We start from the raw sequence: 20409 nt of genomic DNA on the forward strand, positions 1-20409 counted from the left end.
GATGGCGTAGTACCTGGTGAGTAGTGAACCCCGGAAACACCAGTAAACGTTACCTAGCAGCCTGACTACTGAGATACAGTTCCGGAGAGATGCTCATCCCCTTTTCAAACTTCAGGCTCTTATGCAGTATCGACCCATCTTCCCGGGTCCCACCATCATCCGACTAGAATGTCCTCACTAGCGTCGCGGTACAGCGTCGAGCACACCGACGGCATACTTGCGGTGAGCCTGCCCTCGTGACCATCCCTCAACGCCGCCGCACAGCCCTGCGCCCTGGAGGTTGATTTTCCAGGAGGCTGGTCTTTCGGCATCGGCATTTCCGCAGTTCCGTCGAGACGTCAGGCGCTCCGTGCGATACATGAGGTCCGACGGCGAAACGAGGCGCGAATGGCAGATTTGAGGACGGGGACTAGAAAAAGGGACCGGGTTTTCGAGACACGACTCCTGAGGGCTTCAGTTGCCGGTGAGGCATGCGCCGGGATTATCCTGGCCGCGAGATCCTGCTCCTGCGCCAACCGTGATACTTGCGTTCGACACGCGACCTTAGCAAGGACGCATACTACAATCTCCCTAATCTAATGCCCTTTAACACGAAAGGAGCAGTGATGACCAAGGAGACATTTGATCAGGGAGGGAGGAGGGCGTTCAGGCGAGGTAAAAACCGGGAACTTCTTCTGTCATCGACTGGTAAGGTCTCATCGTAGGTGACAGAGATAGCAAGTGTGCAACACGCAGCTAGGATTCCTGGTCCCAGTACTGGGGTCGCCAGGTACCGAAACAGATAATCTCGGCGATTCCGCCACATCAGGCCATTTACCTTGTGCTGGGAACGCACGAGGCTGGGACAGGACGCAGTAGCATCGTCCCTGACAGTCACTTTCCGTAGTAGGAAGGGAAGGCGAGTTCTGCCTGTGCTTGGACGTCCGGTTTGGGACGGGCCTTGTGAGAGAAGAATTTGTAGCAGGGTCCCGGTTCCGAAAGCCGACCAAAATCTGATTCTCGGCGATGAGATACGGTCCGCCACGGTCGCGCGGTGGATGATGAGTGTAAGGTGGTTCTGTTGAAGATCTGAGCGACTGATTTTGCACCCTGTAAGATTTTCGAACGGCATGCCCTGGGTTACAGCGCAACAGACCACGACGAGCTAGCACGGAAGGAATTATTTGGATCCCTGGCCTGGGCCGAGGTTTGGGAGACGATGCGACGTGAAACGCTAGATGGCGTACAACTTAGCCTATGCGCCGTGCATTCTCCCGAGGGGCGACCAGTCGTACCACGGAACATGATGGGCGAGTGGTTTGGGAAGGTGAACTGGACCAGCGGTCGAACGGCCTGGTCGCAGTCTGGAGGGGCACTGGGCGGTGGTTGCGATAGAGTGGAGGACGGCAGCGTCTGGGAGCGGTCGCGCCGGCTGCCGCTCTCCGGCGCGGGCGTCCGGGCTATCGACGGCAGAGCGGGACGGCTGACGATCCGGCAGCGAGCATCACCGTGCTTGGGCGGACGGAGGCTCTGCGCTCTCTTGCGCACGGAGCGCGGTGGTCATCTCGCTCGAGGCTAAGCCGTCGAGCCGTCGGTCGAGGAAATGGAGGTCCCCTGACCCCAGGCGGCGCTCGCCTACCGAGGCTGTGGCTGACTCTGTGCATGCGACTGGACCACCGATCCATTCCGTCCCGTTTCCTCGCCCCCGGCTACCCTCCGGTATTCTCCGCGAAGCCTGCAACGAGGTCCCAGTCCTCCGTCACGAACACTGCATCCATACATATACACCACCCCGCCCTCCAGCCCAGGCCGACCCCACACCCGCCGCACACCCCCCCTCTCCCTCCCCGCTTTCACGATGATGTCTGTCATGTCCCCCTCCCTCCACATCCCCGTTCATCTCGAGACCGACCGTCCAACGAAGGACGTCACCTTCAATGAGGTGCGTTCCAGTCACCCACGCGCTCACTCCTCGTCTCACGGAACCTTCCTGCCCCAGCTGGGCAATCTAGACGAGGCCATGGCGCCCTTCACCCAGTGAGTAACTCCTTGTCCGCTACTGGACCTCGCTCTCAACCATCTACTCCGCGCGTAGATTGATCAAGAAGACGGCCCACTCCGTCAGGCTACACTGCACGATCCCGACTGGCTGCCCCTCCTCCTCCACTTGTGCGTGTCCTCGGTCACACGACGCGTCATAGAGGCCACAACCCGTATACTTACACCCGCCTGTGTAGGTGCCGACTTGCACGACCTTCATGACCTACGCACCCGCTCCCTCCTCTTCGTGCACAATCTCGTGGAGTCCCTCCGCGCGGCGGGGGTGAGTGCTCGTTCTGTCGCCCGGAACGTGTCTGACGCGCGTGGCTCCCAGGTCCATGCTTCCTACAGGCTCCAACCTGCGAACTGCGCCATGTGCCTCGTCTGTGCGCTTCCCTCCGGTCTCGACGCGTCCAACGTCAGGGCGGCCGCGTTCGCGGCCGTGCAGAACGCGAAGCTCGACCTAAAGTGCGCCTCTCGTTTTGGCACCTGCTACGCATGTGTCCCGTTCATGATCCGGGATCCGCTCACACGTGCCGTTTCAGAGAGAGGGCCCTCTTGGCTGATCTCAAGGATGGCTACGCTCTCATCATCACCTGATCCCCCTGTCCTCGCACCCTCGTCGTCGCTTTCCTCGCATTTTCTCTTGTTTATAACCTGCATTTGGACATGTATCTACTACCCTATATGGAAGACGGCGTATGCACACGTTACAAGACGTTACACCCCTGTCGCGCTCCCGTCAAGTACGGCTTGTACCCTTGTCTCCCTGGAGGCGCGCGAGAACCTAATGCCTGTTGGCCAGCCAGCCCCTGCGCGTAAGCCGTGTGCAGCGATCGACGAGACCAAGCGACCAACGTGCAGTAGCGTGCAGTACGCGTCGGTTCCCGGTGAGGCCGTTGGCTGAGAGATCACGCCCAGTGAGGACCGCTCCCGTCTGCAAACGTCTACATATGATGAAATACGTCGTGGGACGTCTTCAGACGACCAGCTCCCCTCAGGCGCCGGAGACGACGTTAGAATCAGCAAATCTAGCATCTCCTGTCAGCGTGTGTCCACGCAAAAATAGAGCACCTCGCTATTTGTCTTGCTACCCACTTTTTCTGTTCAAGACTTCTGTCACTGCCTCTGGAGTCTGCACCTGTTTCTCTTGAAAAACGAGTTTCGATCTCATCACGTGAGCCACGGAATGCCTCCGATGACGTCGCGACTTTCTGACGCCTCGCGCGACGCGCGTCTTGCCCTCTTTCGTCCGTTCCACCACCTCCCACCTCTCCCTCTCCCGTTCGTCTATTTCATCCTCCGCAATCTAAGAACGCAGCTTTGTACGCCCTTCTTTGATGACATGTGTGACGTGGATTTCGTCTTGCCAGAGGCATGCAAGAGAGTGCGTAGTACCTCACCCTGGTCGTCTTGGAATGATCACCGGTATGTTTTTTGTTGTTCAGAATGCAGGCTGGGTGGTTTAAGGTGCGCATATACTCACCATTCCTTGACGGATGCCATCACTCACACCCTTCTGCCATCCACAGTGCATAGTTCCCTCTCCTGTGAACCACATGCAACGAAGGTCGCCACTGTGCAAAGCCCGTGCCCGCGTTCAAGGCGAGTGCCATCGTCGACGGCTTCTTCAAGAGGTCGTCCTCTCCGACCACCTTGGCCAGTGGTGCGTCGCATCCCTCTGTCTATGTGGTGCGTGTCGCTGTCGCTAACGGATCTTTATATGGATGTCATCCCCGTACCATCAACACCGTCCTCCTCGGTCCGTTCTTCTCACCTCCCACTCCGTCTCCCTCCCCTTCCGCCGAGTCCAGTTCCGAAGCCGCTCATGCTAGCTCCGCAGTGTCTCGACTGACTCGCAGTACTCGCACTTTGCCTGGGCGACGTCCCCGCACAAGCAGGTAGGTCTCGGCCCGGACTTCAAGGCCTCAAGCTCCTACTCATCGCCGCGGACCGCAACATGTCCATCTCGCACGACTACGGTGTCCTCATCGATGACGAGGGCATCGCCCTCTGCGGGCTCTTCATCATCGACCCCAAGGGCATCCTCAGGTGTGTCGCAGCGCGGGGTCCTCGGACCTCCATGAAGAACGTCTCTGCAAGCACCAAGAAGGCCTCCGGTTCCTCGAAGTTCGTGTGGCCACCGGTACCTGCAGACAGGGCCAAGCTCAGGTAGAGTCCGTTTCCTTTTTGGCACCTGCGTTCACCTTCTATTCTAGTCCTAGGGACCAATGCGCGATCCTGCGGTACAATACGCATCACGGGACCCACGAAGAATTTGACGCATTTTACAAGTCAATGAAGCACCCGCAACGGACGGTAAGGGCTGGACTCATCGGCGCCACGACCTATTGACATAGTATCTGTTGTAGAGATGGCGAGATTCCGCACTCTGCAATCAAATCGCTCTGCAGCTGGAGCGGCGTGAGTAGCGGGAGCAAGGACGTTACGGGGCGTTGCAGATGTATCCTCGGTGCGCTGCCTCGTTGGTCTCGCCGATCAATCTCACACCCATTGAGACAACAGCCAGGTATAAACACGCGGGACGCATCTTGCTGGGGAAGACTGCATACGCAGTGGGTAAGGGCGGGTGTGGGCGAACGACTGGCACGCGCGTGCGCAGGCAGTGAGCTGGGTTGGCGACGAGCATCGCGGTGCAGGGGGGCGCGGACACGACGCGCGACGCGCGAGAGGCGCGGGAGGCGCAACGTGAGAGGCGCGGGGGACGTGGACGACGGGGCGCAAGGCGGGGTGCAAGGCGACGGCGACGGGCGGGGCGAGGGCGGGTGGAACGGGCCGATGGTCGTGGGGAGCTTCCCGTATCCAGTACCACACACATAATCAGACATATTTGAACATATACAGACGGATACAGACACATTTAATACGTCTAGATCTGAACAGACGTTTCTAGACAGATTTAAAATACGTCCTCCGACCGTCCTGGATGTCTAGATACGTCTACATATGTGAGTGGCGCCGGGACGTATGTAGACGTATGTAGACGGGAGGGACCCTCACTGGGGATCACGCACATGGCGGGACCCGGAAAGTGCCGCCCGCCAAAAGCACGCGCCTCCGCGCCAGGGAAAACTCAGTCGATGCGACTCGCGTCTTTCCTTCGTCGACCACCTCTCCGTCCTCCACCCATGGCTTCTCTCTCGGACCTCCTCCTCCACCGCGCCGGCCTCGGCTCTCTCCCTGTCCCCTACCCCCTCACCCACTATGTCGCAGGGAAGACACCGCTCTCGACGCCCCAAGAGGTCTACCCGATGCTCGCCGCCTACCTCGTCACCATCTTCAGCATCCGGGCGTTCATGAAGAACAGGTCGCCGCTCAAGCTCCAGTTCCTCTTTCGCGTACACAATGCGTTCTTGAGCTCTGGCAGTCTTCTCCTCGTCCTCCTCATCATGGAAGAGGTCGTTCCCCGCTACCTGAAGCATGGTACTTTTTGGGTTCTCTGCAATGACGATATGTGGTCCGAGGTGCGTGTATGTGCGCTATACTCTGCAGGCACGCGTATCGACGCGCCGTACAGAAACTAGAGTTCTACTACATGGTCAACTACTACTTCAAGTACATTGAGCTCATCGACACCGTGTTCCTCGCTCTCAAGAAGAAGCCTCTCGGTGCGCACGGCGTTTATACTGTCTTGTCCCGCAACTCATACTCCTCGCAGCATTCCTCCATGTCTTCCACCACTCTGCAACTGCGCTTTTATGCTATACTCAACTTAACGGGAGGACCAGTGTTGTACGTTATCCCTTTCCGTTCGTCCACGTATCCAACGGGCACGAGCGCTGACGAGCGTCGTTGCAGCAATGGGTTCCTATCGCAATCAACCTGATAGTCCACGTTATCATGTGTACGTCTCTGTCCAGACATGTTTGCGATACACGTTGCTGAGTGTTGGCTGCAGACTACTACTACTACGCTACCGCCGGTGGTGCCAAGATCTGGGTATGCGGTCACTGCGCTTGTGCACTCCACAACTATACTGACGCGCGCCACAGTGGAAGAAATACTTGACGACTTTCCAGATTACCCAGTTCATCATCGACTTGTTCGTTGTGTACTTTGCCAGTGAGTTCCTCATAACGCGCCAAGTCTGTGATCTCGGAACTGATGCGGGGCTCTGCGCGCTAGCCTACTCGTACTACGTCTCCAACTACTTCCCCTCCTGGCCATCATTCGGCTCTTGCGCGGGAACCGAGACTGCGGCCATCTTCGGATGCGTGCTGCTCACCAGCTATCTCGGGCTCTTCATCCAGTTCTACATTCAGACGTACAAGACTGGCAAGAGGCCCGTTAAGGCGAATGGCGTCGCGAATGGTCACGGGTAAGTCATCGAACTTGGGTCTCCCCATCCCAACATCAGCAGCTGATGTACCATATACCTAGTCACAAAACAGAGTAACGGACTCGATGGGCTCGGACGAAAAACGCAGACGTGCTCTGATGCGCCGTTGCCGATATGTTGATACCCTAAATGCGCGACGTCATCGCGATGGGGCACGCTGCGAACGTTTCATCAACCGACATTCATCCTCTTTACGGTAGCGTATGTTAATGGTGTACAGCGGACATCTAGATACGAATGGATGAGTCGGGGCGGTCAACGATTTGTGTGCGAACCGTGTTTCGGAGTGGCTTCCCGGCAGCGCTCAAGTCTGGAATTGACGGGGAGCGAGGCGTTGGGCGGGAGTATGATGCAAGGCGTACAGTGGTGCACCTGAGGACGCAGTGCGGATCAGGGGGACGAGGATGACAGAGGGACGGTTGAGGGACGCAACCATCAACTACTTAGCCAGATATGGCTGAGCACACGGGCGGAGAGCCTCGATCTCGGCCAGCGGACGCCCGAGCAGAGCTACGGCGCCGCCACCTGCGACGGACTCTCCTCCGACTTCACTTCCGACCCCGCGCCCGGCGAGCACTTTGTCATGTTCTAGCTGCCGCCAGCCCCGCGTCCTCCTCTTGCTCCTCCCCCTTCCTGCACCCTGCCCCGCCTCGCCCCGAGTTGACGCCCCCTCCCTGTCTCCCCCAGTCTCATATACAAGCCGCACTTGGCTCACGACCTGTCCCCAGACGCGTCTTGCCTTCCTTCCCCCACCGCCACCCACCCGACGCGTCCTTGTCCCCCTCTGCATCCGTCCTCGTCTCTCTCGAACCGACCCTGATCGCCAGCTCGGCCCCGCCCACCACCGCGCACCCCTCGCCCGCCCACGCCCCCCGCGGCGTTCTAGAACGCAGCGCACGATGGACCGCGAATTCTACGTGTCTGTCGAGCTCTACGTCTCCGCTAAGGCCGCAGCGGCCCTGCGCAAGGTACGTCGCTGCCCACTCCCCGCGCTACCGCCCCGAGGAGACGAAGGAGGGCAGAGATCTTGGCGAGCCGACGCCCTGATTATCTCTCGCTCGCCGCCCACCCGCCTGCCGACACCCACGCTGATTCTCGTTTCGTTTCCCCGCCGCGTGCAGCCGCCAAACAAGAGGTCCGGAGACAAACGCGACGCCGTACGCGCCGCGTCTGGCGGGAGCGACGCGCCCCCCAAGAGAGTGAAAGGTGCGCACTCGCCCTCGCGCATACACGCGTCGTCGCGGTGGCTGAACCCGCCGTGCGTGCCATCGGTGCAGAGAAAGCGAGCTGGCTCGGGCTCGCCCGCAACTCGACGAACAGCGGCCAGTGGCGGCCCGCACGATGCAAGCTCGTCGAAGAGGAGGAGGGGTGTCTGCTGAACATCTACGTCGACGTGAGTCCTCCCCCGTTCGCCAGTGCGCGCGTCGTGCTGAAGCATGCATGCAGGACACGATATTGTACCGATCTATCTACATGTACCTGCTCAACCATACCGACATCCGAGTCGTCCACCGCTCGCTCTTCGAGCGCCGCAACTGCCTGGCTGTGTTCTCCGTCGCGTGCGTCGCCATGTCTCCCGCGCGCTTCGCTCCCGCTCACTCGCGAACTTTCCCCCCTCTTTCCCCGCCGATCCCTCGCGCCCCTGGAACCGCGCCCGCACCCGCTGACAACGCGCGCGTCATGAAACCGAAACACGACACAGCGGTCAAATGCGCGGCGCGGCCCCGACCAGCGAGCCGCTGTACATCCAGTTCGAGGACGAGGAGACGGCGCACACCTGGCTCGCCCTCCTCCGCTCGTACGCCATGCCCGAGGTGTATGGCCGCTGGCTCTCGCCCGAGGACGGCGGTCTGTACCGCATGTGGCGCCAGGTCGACCTCTCCTGTCTCCAGGGCCGCAACCTCGGCGTCCCGCGCCCGCTCCTCGCCGACGACGCCGCGAACGGCGGCCCCGGCGGCCTCGGCGGCGGCTCCAGCGGGGGTCCGAGCGGGGACGGAGACGGGCGCGGGAGCGAGTCCTCGGAGGCGGTCGACATGGACGTGTACTGCGAGGTGTTCTTCAACGGCACGCTCTGCGGGCGGACGACGGTGAAGAAGGGAATCGGCTCTCCGGACTGGTACGAGCGGTTCCTGCTCCCGGACCTCCCGCCGTTCGAGAACCTGGAGATCGTCATTTGGCGCGAGAAGCGCCTCAGCCGGCCGGTCACCGTCGGGAGCGTGAACATCGTGCTCGTCAACTTCCGGCGCGGGGAACCCGTCGAAGGCTGGTACCCTGTCGTGAACGGGGGGCCGACTTCGAGCACCCAGGCGGGTGAGATGCGGCTCAAGGTCCGGGTGGACGAGTGAGTGCGCGCCGTTCGTTCTAGGTCTTGCATTGATCGTCTTTTTAGAGAGATCATCCTCCCTTATGCCGCCTACTCGAAGATGCTCAAGGTATGTTGCCGTCCGTGATGCTCGGAACCACCCCAGATTGAGATCGGTCCTAGACGTTGCATTCACGCAATCATCTGGATTGGATGCGCGACCTAGAGTCCCGCATGAAGACGAAGAATGTGAACCAGAACATTATGGCCGTTGCCATCGCGAAGAGTGCTTTGCTGGACGACATCATTGAGCAGGCTGACCGCGAAGTTGACGGCACACTGACTTGTGAGTGTCTGTCCCTCTTCCAGGAAGCACGGTGCCTGATTACCATTATCTGCGCTTATCTATAGCACATAACACGCTCTTGTGAGTCTCTCGGCAGAAACTTTGCACGTGAAAGACCAATTCTTATCTCCTTCCTCGCAGCCGAGGCAACACTGTGTTCACGAAGACCGTGGAGTTGTATATGTCGTGGTACGGCATGCCTTTCCTCGAAGCTAGCATAGGCGCCTCCATCAGGCGCCTCTGCTCCGAGAAGGTGGCCATCGAGGTTGACCCCGTACGGATCGGCAAGACGGGACGCGCGGTCGAGAAAAACGTCGAGCTGCTCGTGGTGTGGTGCCAAGAGTTCTGGGATCGCATCTATGATGCGAGAAGACTTTGTCCGCCGTACGCTTGATTTTGACTGTTTTTATCGCAGAAGCTGACGCTTCTCCGCGGCTGTGCAGGGAAATGCGTCGTTTGTTTGAGCATACACGCAGGCTGGTGGAGAGCCAGTATCGCAACAAGGACGACCAGAGCCGTGAGCTGCCTTGGCAGAGCGTTTCGGCGTTCTGCTTCCTGCGCTTCATTGTTCCTGCCATCCTACATCCGCATCTTTTCGGGCTTCTTCCAGGTTGGTACTAGGGCGAACACCATCATCGGTTAACCCGAATCTCACGCTCCATATAGGCCTGCCTGACATCTCCGTTCAACGAAGTTTGACGCTTATAGCCAAAGTGATCCAGAGTCTGGCTAACCTGAACCCAGTGAGTTCCCCCGTTCATCGGGTTTTGAAAGTTGACTAACGTGACATCAGTCTGTACAAAAGGAAGATTATATGCGCGGTGTCAAAGAGTTCCTCACGAACAGCCTGCAGGCTATGATTGACTACATTATTGTCGTTTCTACCCCAGAACCTACCAACAAAGGCCCTCAAACCCCTCTTTCGTCTGACAAGCACGAACGCTTACGCATCATGAACGCCCTCCGCCAGCGAGGAGCGACGGCCCCCGTCCTCCACCGCGAAGCCATCCCTCTGCTCCCCCATCTGCTCGATATACCCCGCCATCTCGCCGTCATCACCTCCGTCGTCGTACGCTACTCCCGGACCCAGAACTCCCAGCCTCCCAAAGACGCATTGAGCGGCCCCAGCGTCACGGACGACCGCCACTTCGCCGAATTCTCCGCCCGCTGTCTCGAAGTCGAGGAACAGGCGCTCTTCCGCGTCAGCAAGCTCGCCGCAAAGCCTCGCAGGCAGCACTCGGAACCCGTCATCAACGTCCCGATCCGCGCCACGCCCGCGAGCCCCGCCCTCGCGTCGCCGTCGTCGCCCTGGCGCCTCCCCCTCCGCGAGCGCAAGATCTCTTCCTCCCGTGGCAACACGAACGGGAACGGGAACGGCGCGGAGGTGTCCTCGCCCGCCAAGCGCATCCGCCGCAAGGGAAGCCGGCCGTCGACTGCGCCCTCCAGTCCCGAGCGGTCCGAAGAGGGCGGCAGAGGACGCAAGTCGATGGGCTCCGGCCCGAACCCGGCCTCGCCGCGCTCGCCGCGCACGGCACACCCGCCGCTGCCGTCGCTGAGTCCGCAGACGCCGACGACGGCGGACGCGTCCTTCGAGGGCCGCTCGCGCACAAGGCGGCCCGTCGCGACGGCCAACCCGCACCCGCGCTCCACGTCGACGGATTCTCCGCTCGCGCGCAAGACCGTGCCGCCGCTCTTGTCGCCGACGATGGACCCCTCGTTGGACGGCTCGGATGACGCGGGCAAGCGGCGACGGAACATCTTCCGCGCAATCCTGACCCGGCGATAGCGCCACATGTATTATTTCCATCGCTGTGTCCCTCACCGTGTTGTAGATTTTTTTGGACGGAGGGTATGGATGTATGGCTGGACGAACCGCCGGCGTTGCTGCTTTCGCGTACCGCTGCTTGCTGCTATCTGCGACCGCTTCCCAGTGTATTATACATACCATGCATTAAGTCGTCAGTGTCTTGTACGTTGTACACATCCGGTAGATATGAGTCCATGCTACACAGAACAGATCATCACGTGAACCCTCGCCTGGACTACTTTGCTGCCAACCCAGTCGTCTCTGCCGCCAACGGCTTCTGCAGCAACTTCTGCGCCTCGCTAGCAACGTCCTCCGACGTACTCCTGATCGTGATACGCGAAAGCTGTATGGAGCCAATTGAGGTCAGTCACAAACTACAGCGGCAAGATATTGACCGCACCTTTGCTTCCCTATTGGGCTCAAGACGGAGCAAGCACCAACCTTCCCTTCTGACCCCGTGTGCAAGATACCCGCGCCCACGACGTTGCTAGTATTCGGGTCCACACCCTCCAAGACCTGGAAGCCGTACCCCGACACGACCTGGCGCTGCCTCGCGATGTCGATGTGGCCCGACGCGTCGAGCGTGATGGGAAAGACGCTCTGCGCCTCGCGCGGCGGCCCGCCGATGAGCTTCCAGCGCTCGAAGAAGTCCGTCGAGCCGAGCTTGACCCCCTCGAGGAACTTGGTGATTACGATCGGGAGGCGAACGGCGATCGTCTGGTGCGCGCCGGCGAGGAAGGAGACGACAAGGACGGGCGGGGTGCGGAACATCTTCTTGCACTCGACCTGGACGACCTGCTGGATCTGCGTGCGCGGCGCGACCGTGGAGGGCGCGATCTTGACGAACGATGCGGAGAGCGCCTCCGACTCCTCGGTGTGCAGGGTCGTGGTGAACGACGTGAGCGGCGCCGACATCTTGTTTCCGACGTAGACGGCGACTTGACCGAGGGGCCCCTGGTAGCGCGACTTGATGCCGATCTGGACCTGCACGTCTTCGTACAGAACTCCCTCCGCGGTGTACATGAGCTTGTCGAACCACCGGTCGACGTTGGGGCCGGCGGTGAGGCGTGTTTTCCCCTTCGCAGCAAGAGCGGCAGACGAATCCGGGATCGCTTGAGAAGCTGTTGCAGCCGTTGGTGATGACGACATGTCCAAACCAAGCAGCGAATTGGCGATGTCTGCGGAAATGTCGCCGGGTGGTGCAGAACCGTTGATGTCAAGCTTTGATGGTTGCTTCGTCATCTTGGACGCCGACCTGTTGAGACTCGAGTCCTTGCCACCTAGGGTCCATGTACGCTTGTCCTCTGTGTCCCCATGTTTCTTGTTGAGGCGGTTCAACAGAGCGCTCTCCCGAGGTGGGAATGGAGGAATTTCCTCGCAGACGTTCTGCAACAGTTCATCGTCGTCTGGTCGACGAGCGAGGGCGTAAAATTCGCATGCTCGTTGCTGTAACTCGACGTCGAGGACATGACGATAGCGCTCGAACACGTTGACTAGCTGGGGCTTGATCTCGGGGAAGACGTTCACCCATTTGATGTACGTGGACAGAAGAATGGCCCGTGTTGGTGCCATGCAGAACTGGGACTTCGAATGTAGGACCTGAAACTGCTCGACGGGACTGTAGCCGGGCTCGTTGGCGATAAGGTGCCCGTATTCGCCAAGGATGTAGCCTGCAATATCATGAGAATCGATTTCTTTACCGTGTCGAGAAACGCGCGTACCGCCAACTTTCACGAGACTCTCATGTGATGATGGTGACTTCAGGTATTCGAAGACAACCTTCGCTGCATACGACTGAAGATCCTCCGTGTTTGTCACGATTTGGACGACACGGTACCAGACCTCCTCGCCCACATGATCGCCAGCCGCGCTCAGCAGTTCCAAGATGGTGTCCACATACCACTTGTACGTGTTGGCGTATTTCTCGGTGAGAATGGCGATTTTCAGAACCATTTCCTCCCGGAGGCCATAATCCGCGATCTTCAGGTAACGCAGCAGCTCCCCTACAATCAGCTCCGAGTTGTCGGTGTCGCACATGCTGTAGAGCAGGTCCAGTGCCCGTCGACGAACGGAAATATCTTTGTCGCGCAGAGAAAGAATAATAGTGCCTTGGTGCCTCTTGATTGCCTCCAAGTTCTCCGTCCGCGCAGCAAGGTGGGCCATGGTATCGAGCCCGAGGTATCGCACATTCGTTTCCTTGGAGCTGATGAATCTTGCAAGCAAGACCGCGGCTGTGTTGACGAGAGGAGAGGTGGTGTCTATGTGGATTGCTAGACTGATGGCCTCGAATAGAACGGCGTGCTGAGCGTTGTTGTGCTGCACGTTACGTGAGGGCTCGTTGCAGTTGTTCATAATCGTTTGCAAGATCTCCTGTAGCATGCTTTGAATGGCGGGGTCATCTGTCCAGACCATCAGCGAGGTTCTTATTATCCGGGAGCTGGCTGACGTACCTGACGGAGGATAGTACTGGAGTAATCGAAGGAGCTTGACTTGCAGCCAGGGAATAGGGACTTTGTAGTAGGAGTACGTCGCCGCGTATTCATGCTCTACAATGAGCTGATATTGCATGCGGGATGGGTGGACGCTCTCGAGAGTAGTTATAATCACTCACGCGGCTCAATCTGTCCACCGCTTTCTGGTAACATACAGCGAAAGCGTCCAGGTGGTCGTATGCGAGCGCCATAATCAGACTAGTGACACTGAGCACGACGCCCTGAAGACGCGTCAGACTGACGACAAACATAGAATACAACCATAACCTACAAGATCAGGGTCGTCCATGATTGACACTATACGCAGTGCCCATTCTGCAGCAGGAATGACGTCAGGGTGCTTGCGGTATAGCCGTAGCAGAGTTAGAGCCGCTTTCTTGCGAACAAAGGGCTGTGATGTTCTGAAAAACACTCAGGACAAAGGATGACTGCAAAGCAAAGGCGCGTACGGAGAGATGAGTAGCCGGTGGACGTCATCTGCGAGAGCTTCCGCCATCTCCTGCCCGCCAACGTTCGCGATGGCATGAAGCGCAAGACAATTGTGGATTTCGTTGTTGTCATTCAGGTCCTTCCGAATGGAGTTGACAACGAGACGCAGGAAGTCTGAGTTTTCGTGCATAAGCAGCGTTACGGCTAGGTATCCCTGTATGAAATCTCAACATGACAGAAAGATATGCCTGAGAGAAACAAACATACGATTTGCTTCTCGCTGTACTTTGAACTGGAAATGAGGTTCACGGCTTCCATGTGCCCCACGTCCACTTTGTACCCAAGGATGTACGTGAAGATGACCTTGGCCACATATCTTGCGCGCATGGGGTAAGTGGCGGATTCTATCAATGCACAAGCCAGACTCACTTCTTCTTTTGATAGCCGTCCAGGTTTCCGTCTACAATATCTGAGCAGAAGACCGTCTGGACACTGCAAGTCGTACATACCTTTGAACCGCTTGCGGATATTGGCCATCTCCTTATTAATGCGCTTCTCCTCGAGTTCCCTGACGCGTGCACCGCGGATGTCCGCGATGAACTGCCAGAACTGCTCGACTGCTTACGCTCAGAGAGACATAGAAAGCACGTACCTGCGTCAGGCCTCGCATATTAGTAGCCATGGTGGTATCTTGTTATGGGGGGTAACCGGGGAAATGTGTTTGTATCGGGACTCGGACAGCAAGTGAGTATGAACAACGAAGCAAAGCAGCGAGTCCTGAGATGGTCGAGGTCCCAAGTGAGTCCAGAGGTACACAGGTCAGGTCATAAGCCACGCGTAGGTGGAGAGCTCGAGAGGCAGGCCAGTCTCCATCACTCGCGTTTCGGCCGGGGCGCAGGCGCGGTCACGTGCGCTCATCCTCCAGGAACAACTCAGGCGGGGTTGGTAAGGGGAGAAAGTGATGCTATTATTTGACGAATATTGCTTGTAAAGAGACTAGTATAACTTTCTACCGACGCAACCAGAACGCTCTGTGAAAACCTCAACTCCACCTGCACTATACCCTCGACAACCGACTGGGTGTGCTAGGCCGAGACGAATACGCCGAGGCGATGTTGTAGGGCGTCGAGTGGCCCGACCGCGAGCCGCTGTAAGGGGAGTAAGGGAGGCGCGAGGACCCAAACGAAGGCGAGGCCATCGGAGTGCCGGGCCGAGAGTTCGTCTCTGACTGCGTAGCGGCGCGGTACTTGGTGTAGTGGTTCAGGATGCGGACGATATCCATGGTCATCAGGTCCAATTCCTTGACTTCTGTGTCGGAGAGAGGCGTGTTGCTCAATTCTCCTCTTCTTCATCACCAGACTCATCCTCCCGCCCGCCATCGTACGTTAGCGGACGTCGGTTCTGCTGGGCCTTGCGTTGACGGCTGGCGATGAGACCCTGGAAAACGCGGAGCATGCAATCCTCCATCATGACCTTCACCCGCTCCAGATCGTCGAGGACGTCGACCGCTCCGATGATGGGAAGCCACTCGTCGCACTCCAGTCCCCGTTGCGTGACAGCAATACGGAAGGCGCCGAACAGAACGTAGGTGAGAGGATCAAGTCGGGTGGTGTTGACGATGTACTTTTCGGAGTTCTTCTGAGCCGTAGAGATGTTCTGACGCTTCTCGGCGTAAGCAATGATCTGCCTCTCCATGTGAGGATGGTCTCCGCTATCCTTGGGCATGTCGCGTTTACGATGGTTCACGCTAGATGGGTGAACAATCACAACCTGAACCCCCCTAGTTAACGAACGTCGCTCTTATTCACAGTACTGTCACTGACCTTCTCGATGGCCGTACGGTAGGCCCTCTCTCCAGTACGGATAGCAAACTTCGGCTGGCACGCAATCGCGATGAGGGCGGCCAAGAGTGGCCACGAGTTGCCGTTCTCGTTGAGCTGACTGGGAATGGGATGGTGTCCCTGGAGCGCATGCCCGGGGGTACGTAGGGGAGCTTGCCACCGGCGGACACATCAATGACACCCGAGTCGTACAACGACTTGAGCAGCTGATCCTTCGTCTTCGCGATGTTCAGCAGCGTAGGCTTCGAGAGGAAGTTGTCCTGACAGAACCGGTTCGCGGACACGTACAGGCCCTGGCTTTGGTACTCCCACCACTCGCGATATGCACGGAGCGCAGCAAGTGGATCGGACCGGGACTCCTCTGGAGACCACGAATTCTTCACAGCCTGAGCCTCGGCCTTGACGTGCATGGGAGCGACGAACGGTTCCCGGGAGCCCATGATAGCTGCGAGAGTGAGGGCAGCATCCAAGCATCGGAAGAATGATCCAAAGAGGACAAGGCGGCCAAGACGTGGGTCGGCAGGAAGCTGGAGAAGAACATGACCGAGAGACGTGAGGTTATTGTCGGCATCAAGGGCGCCGACCATGTGCAGGGATTGGATGGCGGCCTCAATGCGCTCCGGAGCCGGGGGTTCAATGACGGCAGCGAGGACATCCTCGATGGTCATGTCCGGGAAGTTGAGCGCCTTGACGTGCATGACCACGTTCTCGAGGTCGACGCGCTTCATTTCTACGGTTTGATGGGCGGGGAGCTCCTCGGAATGTCGCCTGCCAAGAATACCGTAGTACTCTCCCGGCCGGTGACGACCGGCACGACCAGCACGTTGGTTGAGATTTGACTTCCCCACCCATGCGGAGACGAGGTTTGATATGTGTCTCGAGGGATCGTACCGCTGTTCCTTGACGCGAGCAGTGTCCACAACATACACAACGTCGGGGATGGTGACAGATGTCTCCGCGATGTTCGTGGAGAGTATGACACGGCGAACGCCAGGGGGCGGAGGATCGAAGACGGCCTGTTGCTCTGCAACCGGGACGGAGGAGTGCAGGACGTGGATACTGATTTTTGAGGGGTCGGTGAAGTTGAAACCAAGAGATTTGGAGCGATCGGTGTCCGTGAGTATCCTTCTAACGGCGGTAATGTCATCCCAACCGGGCATAAACACAAGGACATGCCCGTCGTCGGTCTGCTGAATTACGTGCGCGATGGTGAGGGCGATGAGGGGATAAGGGAGGTCGAGGTCGTCAACGTCACGAGAATGATCCCGTAAGACCGGCGTAGGAGCGCGGGAGTTGAGAGCAGTAGGAAGGTTAGGGACGTCGCCTATTTCTGCAGCAAGGTACTTGCGGACCGATTCTTCCCTGAAGACCCAAGAGGTTGCAGAAGGTTGCGTCAACTGGGGGACGAAATCATCAAGGAAATGCTTCTGGACTGGGAAAGCACGGCCCGGGATTTCGACCACGCCAGCGGGGTTGCCTTGTTCATCGGGGAAGTAGGTGCGGAAAAGGGTCGAGTCAATAGTGGCGCTCATGAGCACGATCTTGATGGGCTTCTTCTGGGCTCTTCGTTCGTTGAGGAGGCGCTTTAGAACGACGAGCATGAGATCGATATCAACATCGCGTTCGTGAACCTCGTCGACGATGACATGGGTGATGGAATCCATGCTGTGACGGGAGCCCGTTTCCCTGAGAGCGCTCTGCATCTTGCGCAGAAAGATACCGGTCGTGCAGTAGGTGATGGAGCCGTGTTCATCGGGCAGCTTGGATTCGAAACGGACTTGATATCCCACAGAGCCGCGACCACAGACTTCACCTCTTTCCTTTGCTACTCGCTCTGCGACACTGATGGCTGCAATCCTTCGAGGTTGAGTACAGAGGATATTGCACGTAGCGCCTTCGCCCCGGTCGATTATCTCGTCGAGGAGAAGCTGTGGAATCTGTGTCGTCTTCCCTGAACCTGTGGCAGCCATACAGATGGTGACGTCGTGCTCGCGAATGTGCTTGAGGAGCTCTTCCGACTTGGAGAAAACTGGGAGGGAAGCTCGAGTGTTACGGATGGACTCCAGTTGAGGGTCGACACGGTACGCTTCGCGACGCTCCTTCAGACGTTTTGACTTCTCAGAGAAGTAGGCAGGAGAAGGGAGTGGTCGTTCCCTGAAGGTTGTTTGGGGAGCGGGTTGAGCACCGTCGGTTTCGAACTTGCGGACAGTTGGTCGATTGTGGTAAAGCGTGCTGCGTCTAATGTCGTCTTTGAGATTTTGGACCCGATCTGCGAGCACGTCATCTGTTTGGAACAGGACGCTGGATGCCATGCCGAGGTCCTTTCCTGTCTTCACATCTTCCAAAAAATCTTTCCAGATTTGCGGATCGCACTTTTCCAGGTACTGCACGACATCCGTGTAACATCTTGTAAGAGCGTCCTTCTTGGAATTCGCTTTGCCGAAGCCGATGCGACGGTCGCCGACGATCATGTCTGCTTGCCATCCGCTTCGAGGAGGCTGAGTGTACACGACGTCCGGTTTGCCGAAGCGGAAGCGGCGACAGTAGTAGTCCATGAAATGGCGAGCCTGCTCGTAGGTTACGAGTTTCCCGTCGGAAAGCTGCGTCTCGACAGGTGCAACATCTTCACGGGCCTTCTTTTTATCGAACTTCGGGCAGAAGGTTAGGAGACTGGCGATTCAATGAATACGCATGACATACTGCATCTAGAGTATCCAGCTGATACACTGCGGAAAGGGCGGCCAGACTTTCCGCCGTTCTGCGTGCGGCATGGTCACCAGTCCCGACAATTTCATGGCCTTCATAATTCACGGTGACTGTGCATCTTGTTGAGGGATACACCTTGAGATCATATTTGGGAGATTTTCAATCGAACAACTCACCGCCAGATTCGCGCATCGCTCCCATCAATGGTACCCTGCTCGCCCGTGAACACCATCTGTCCGCCCATTGCCGTGATGAGGTTATTCAACGGAGATTTGGGGTTATCCGTCAAGGTCTTCTTCGTGGTAGTTTTCTTTCTGTACGTGCTCGTGATGTATGCCTCGTCGTGCATTGGGCCAGGGAGTACAGGCACGGAAGGAGCCTTCTGCTTCTTCTTACCCCCTCTGCCTCTCGACACATTGTTCTTGTGCGCTCTAGCAAGCAGGAGGAGCCGGCGCCACGAGTGGGAAAAGAACGGGAACGATCCGGACTATTCATGTTGGAGAACTGCTCGTCGAGTTTGGTATGCTTTGCAGGCCGCTCGTCTGGGGAAGGAGAGCTTGAGGCGCGTTTTGGAGAAGCAGGCGTCGGCTTGGGGGCGGCGGATGAGAAGGATGAAGCTGAAGCCAGGGGTGACGCAGATGATGGAGTATGCGAGACTTGCATGAGAGAGAGCCCGCGCCTCAGTCGAAGAGAAAGGGCAAGGCGCATAAGGGGATGGATGGAACTACTGACAGATCTGCTATGGCCAGTCGGAAAAGTAAGCTAACTGAGCGCAGTGAACCGGGACGTGAGCATACCTGGCAGAGCCCTCACTGTATCGAGCTTCACTGGGAGCACTGAGCGTACCCGAAAAAAGCCGATCCGGACGAGACAAAGAGGACGAACGCAAAGAGGACGAGTGGCAGCGACAACGCCAACGCCCTCTTGCGCGTTGAGCGCCTACATTGGCGCCTACATCGTCGGCTGGAATTATCGGCAAGGCGCGTATGCTAATGTTTCCTCAGTGGAAGAAGCATCAAGTATTGCGCAGGTTGCCTTCTGAGAATGAGGGCCACGCGTAAAACAGGATATTCACTCTGGCTGTAACGAGATGGGGGCATGTAGAATAATGGTGGTGCAGAATACAGGCTAGTGCTCGGGCCCTTGAGCTGGCCAAGCGGCAGCTGCAGACTCTACACCCTCCAAGTACTTCAGCTTCACTGCCGCTGAACGCAGTGCTTGCCAGTCCTTAGCTTCAACTAACCGCACAATCTCCTCAATAGTTTCTTCTATTTTGGCTAAGCACGAGGTCAGACAAGTGGTGTGAAGTTGAACTGCCCCGTACCATTGTTCGTTGTTCTGATCTCGGCAACCACTTCCTCGTCTTCGGCACTTGCCAGCCCTTCGCGAGCCTCCATGATCTCCATAAGGAGGCTCATATCTTCCAACTTGTCCGTCTCGTCTCCGGCGAAGCCCTCCCGTCCAAGGATATACTCTGCTCGCCTCAGTGGGCTTGATAGTCTATGTAAGGCTTCGTTCACGCGAGATGACATTGCCGCAGCTATTTTTTGCTGTTCCTAAAGCAAGGCTCGTCAAAGTGCTGGGAAAAAGAACGGAGGAAGTGACCTGTGGCTTCGACACCCACCGATCTGGGTGTACAACCGCTTGTACTGCCCGAAACTCTTGCCTAAGCTCCGGAACACGGACTGTGAACGGGTTAGGTCCATATGGTACCCCGAGCATCTCATGAAAGGTCATAGATTCTGGTATGGGAGCAATATAGGAGCATTTCGCGCAGACGGGTAGAGCTGTCGCTAACGGGGCTGAACATGACGGGCAGAGTTTGGAGGGACGACCAGGACCAGAGCTATAATGTCGGGGGATCTTCCAAGCGGCGATGTGTGTTCGCGCGGGGGGTAGTATCGGAGAAGGGCCCGAGGATAGGATGCGCGGAAGAGCGGAAGTTAGAGGGCGAAGGCGTAACATGATGGCGGCGGGGAGGAAGTGAATGATGACATCATGCATTCATCCCTGGCATATAACTGCGACCCTAACCAGACATCCCCTCGCTCCCCTTGAGCCATGTCCGATTCCTCCTTCACTTCCTCACTGGCTGGTCCGTCCTCTC

The 20409-nt window shown here is 57.8% G+C and overlaps 6 protein-coding genes across 6 annotated transcripts; 4 read left to right on the forward strand and 2 right to left on the reverse strand.

The window, feature by feature from the left end:
• Window positions 1-1849: 1849 nt before the first annotated feature.
• On the forward strand, window positions 1850-2619 carry BXZ73DRAFT_73902 (uncharacterized protein; the record flags this gene model as incomplete). The annotated part of the gene is made up of 6 exons (XM_048021954.1): window positions 1850-1921; window positions 1979-2016; window positions 2075-2148; window positions 2217-2302; window positions 2354-2487; window positions 2565-2619. The coding sequence occupies 6 exons, from the start codon at window positions 1850-1852 to the stop codon at window positions 2617-2619; spliced, it is 459 nt and encodes a 152-aa protein (XP_047882729.1).
• Window positions 2620-3979: 1360 nt separating this feature from the next.
• Window positions 3980-4195, forward strand: BXZ73DRAFT_96862 (uncharacterized protein; the record flags this gene model as incomplete). Its single annotated transcript, XM_048027185.1, has 2 exons — window positions 3980-4071; window positions 4123-4195. The coding sequence occupies 2 exons, from the start codon at window positions 3980-3982 to the stop codon at window positions 4193-4195; spliced, it is 165 nt and encodes a 54-aa protein (XP_047882730.1).
• A 973-nt stretch (window positions 4196-5168) lies between these two features.
• On the forward strand, window positions 5169-6362 carry BXZ73DRAFT_39762 (GNS1/SUR4 membrane protein; the record flags this gene model as incomplete). The annotated part of the gene is made up of 7 exons (XM_048018448.1): window positions 5169-5504; window positions 5558-5648; window positions 5699-5772; window positions 5839-5884; window positions 5939-5979; window positions 6033-6102; window positions 6166-6362. 7 exons carry the CDS (start codon window positions 5169-5171, stop codon window positions 6360-6362), a joined length of 855 nt encoding a protein of 284 aa, XP_047882731.1.
• Window positions 6363-7278: 916 nt separating this feature from the next.
• On the forward strand, window positions 7279-10813 carry BXZ73DRAFT_96864 (Rho GTPase activation protein; the record flags this gene model as incomplete). Its single annotated transcript, XM_048027186.1, has 12 exons — window positions 7279-7347; window positions 7501-7585; window positions 7657-7772; window positions 7826-7938; window positions 8082-8720; window positions 8769-8811; window positions 8865-9027; window positions 9093-9108; window positions 9169-9411; window positions 9471-9637; window positions 9694-9770; window positions 9821-10813. 12 exons carry the CDS (start codon window positions 7279-7281, stop codon window positions 10811-10813), a joined length of 2724 nt encoding a protein of 907 aa, XP_047882732.1.
• A 256-nt stretch (window positions 10814-11069) lies between these two features.
• On the reverse strand, window positions 11070-14437 carry BXZ73DRAFT_87286 (Adaptor protein complex AP-2 alpha subunit; the record flags this gene model as incomplete). The annotated part of the gene is made up of 12 exons (XM_048024503.1): window positions 11070-11177; window positions 11235-11252; window positions 11276-12504; window positions 12556-13233; window positions 13285-13390; window positions 13446-13547; window positions 13598-13727; window positions 13776-13969; window positions 14023-14131; window positions 14185-14215; window positions 14265-14355; window positions 14408-14437. The coding sequence occupies 12 exons, from the start codon at window positions 14435-14437 to the stop codon at window positions 11070-11072; spliced, it is 2826 nt and encodes a 941-aa protein (XP_047882733.1).
• Window positions 14438-14812: 375 nt separating this feature from the next.
• On the reverse strand, window positions 14813-18651 carry BXZ73DRAFT_87287 (P-loop containing nucleoside triphosphate hydrolase protein; the record flags this gene model as incomplete). Its single annotated transcript, XM_048024504.1, has 7 exons — window positions 14813-15098; window positions 15140-15525; window positions 15579-15716; window positions 15740-18196; window positions 18218-18244; window positions 18297-18420; window positions 18479-18651. 7 exons carry the CDS (start codon window positions 18649-18651, stop codon window positions 14813-14815), a joined length of 3591 nt encoding a protein of 1196 aa, XP_047882734.1.
• Between the last annotated feature and the right edge of the window lie 1758 nt (window positions 18652-20409).

The sequence above is a fragment of the Epithele typhae genome (genome assembly GCF_022376455.1).
Source record: "Epithele typhae strain CBS 203.58 chromosome Unknown BXZ73scaffold_3, whole genome shotgun sequence".
Taxonomy (NCBI): Eukaryota; Fungi; Basidiomycota; class Agaricomycetes; order Polyporales; family Epitheliaceae; genus Epithele; species Epithele typhae.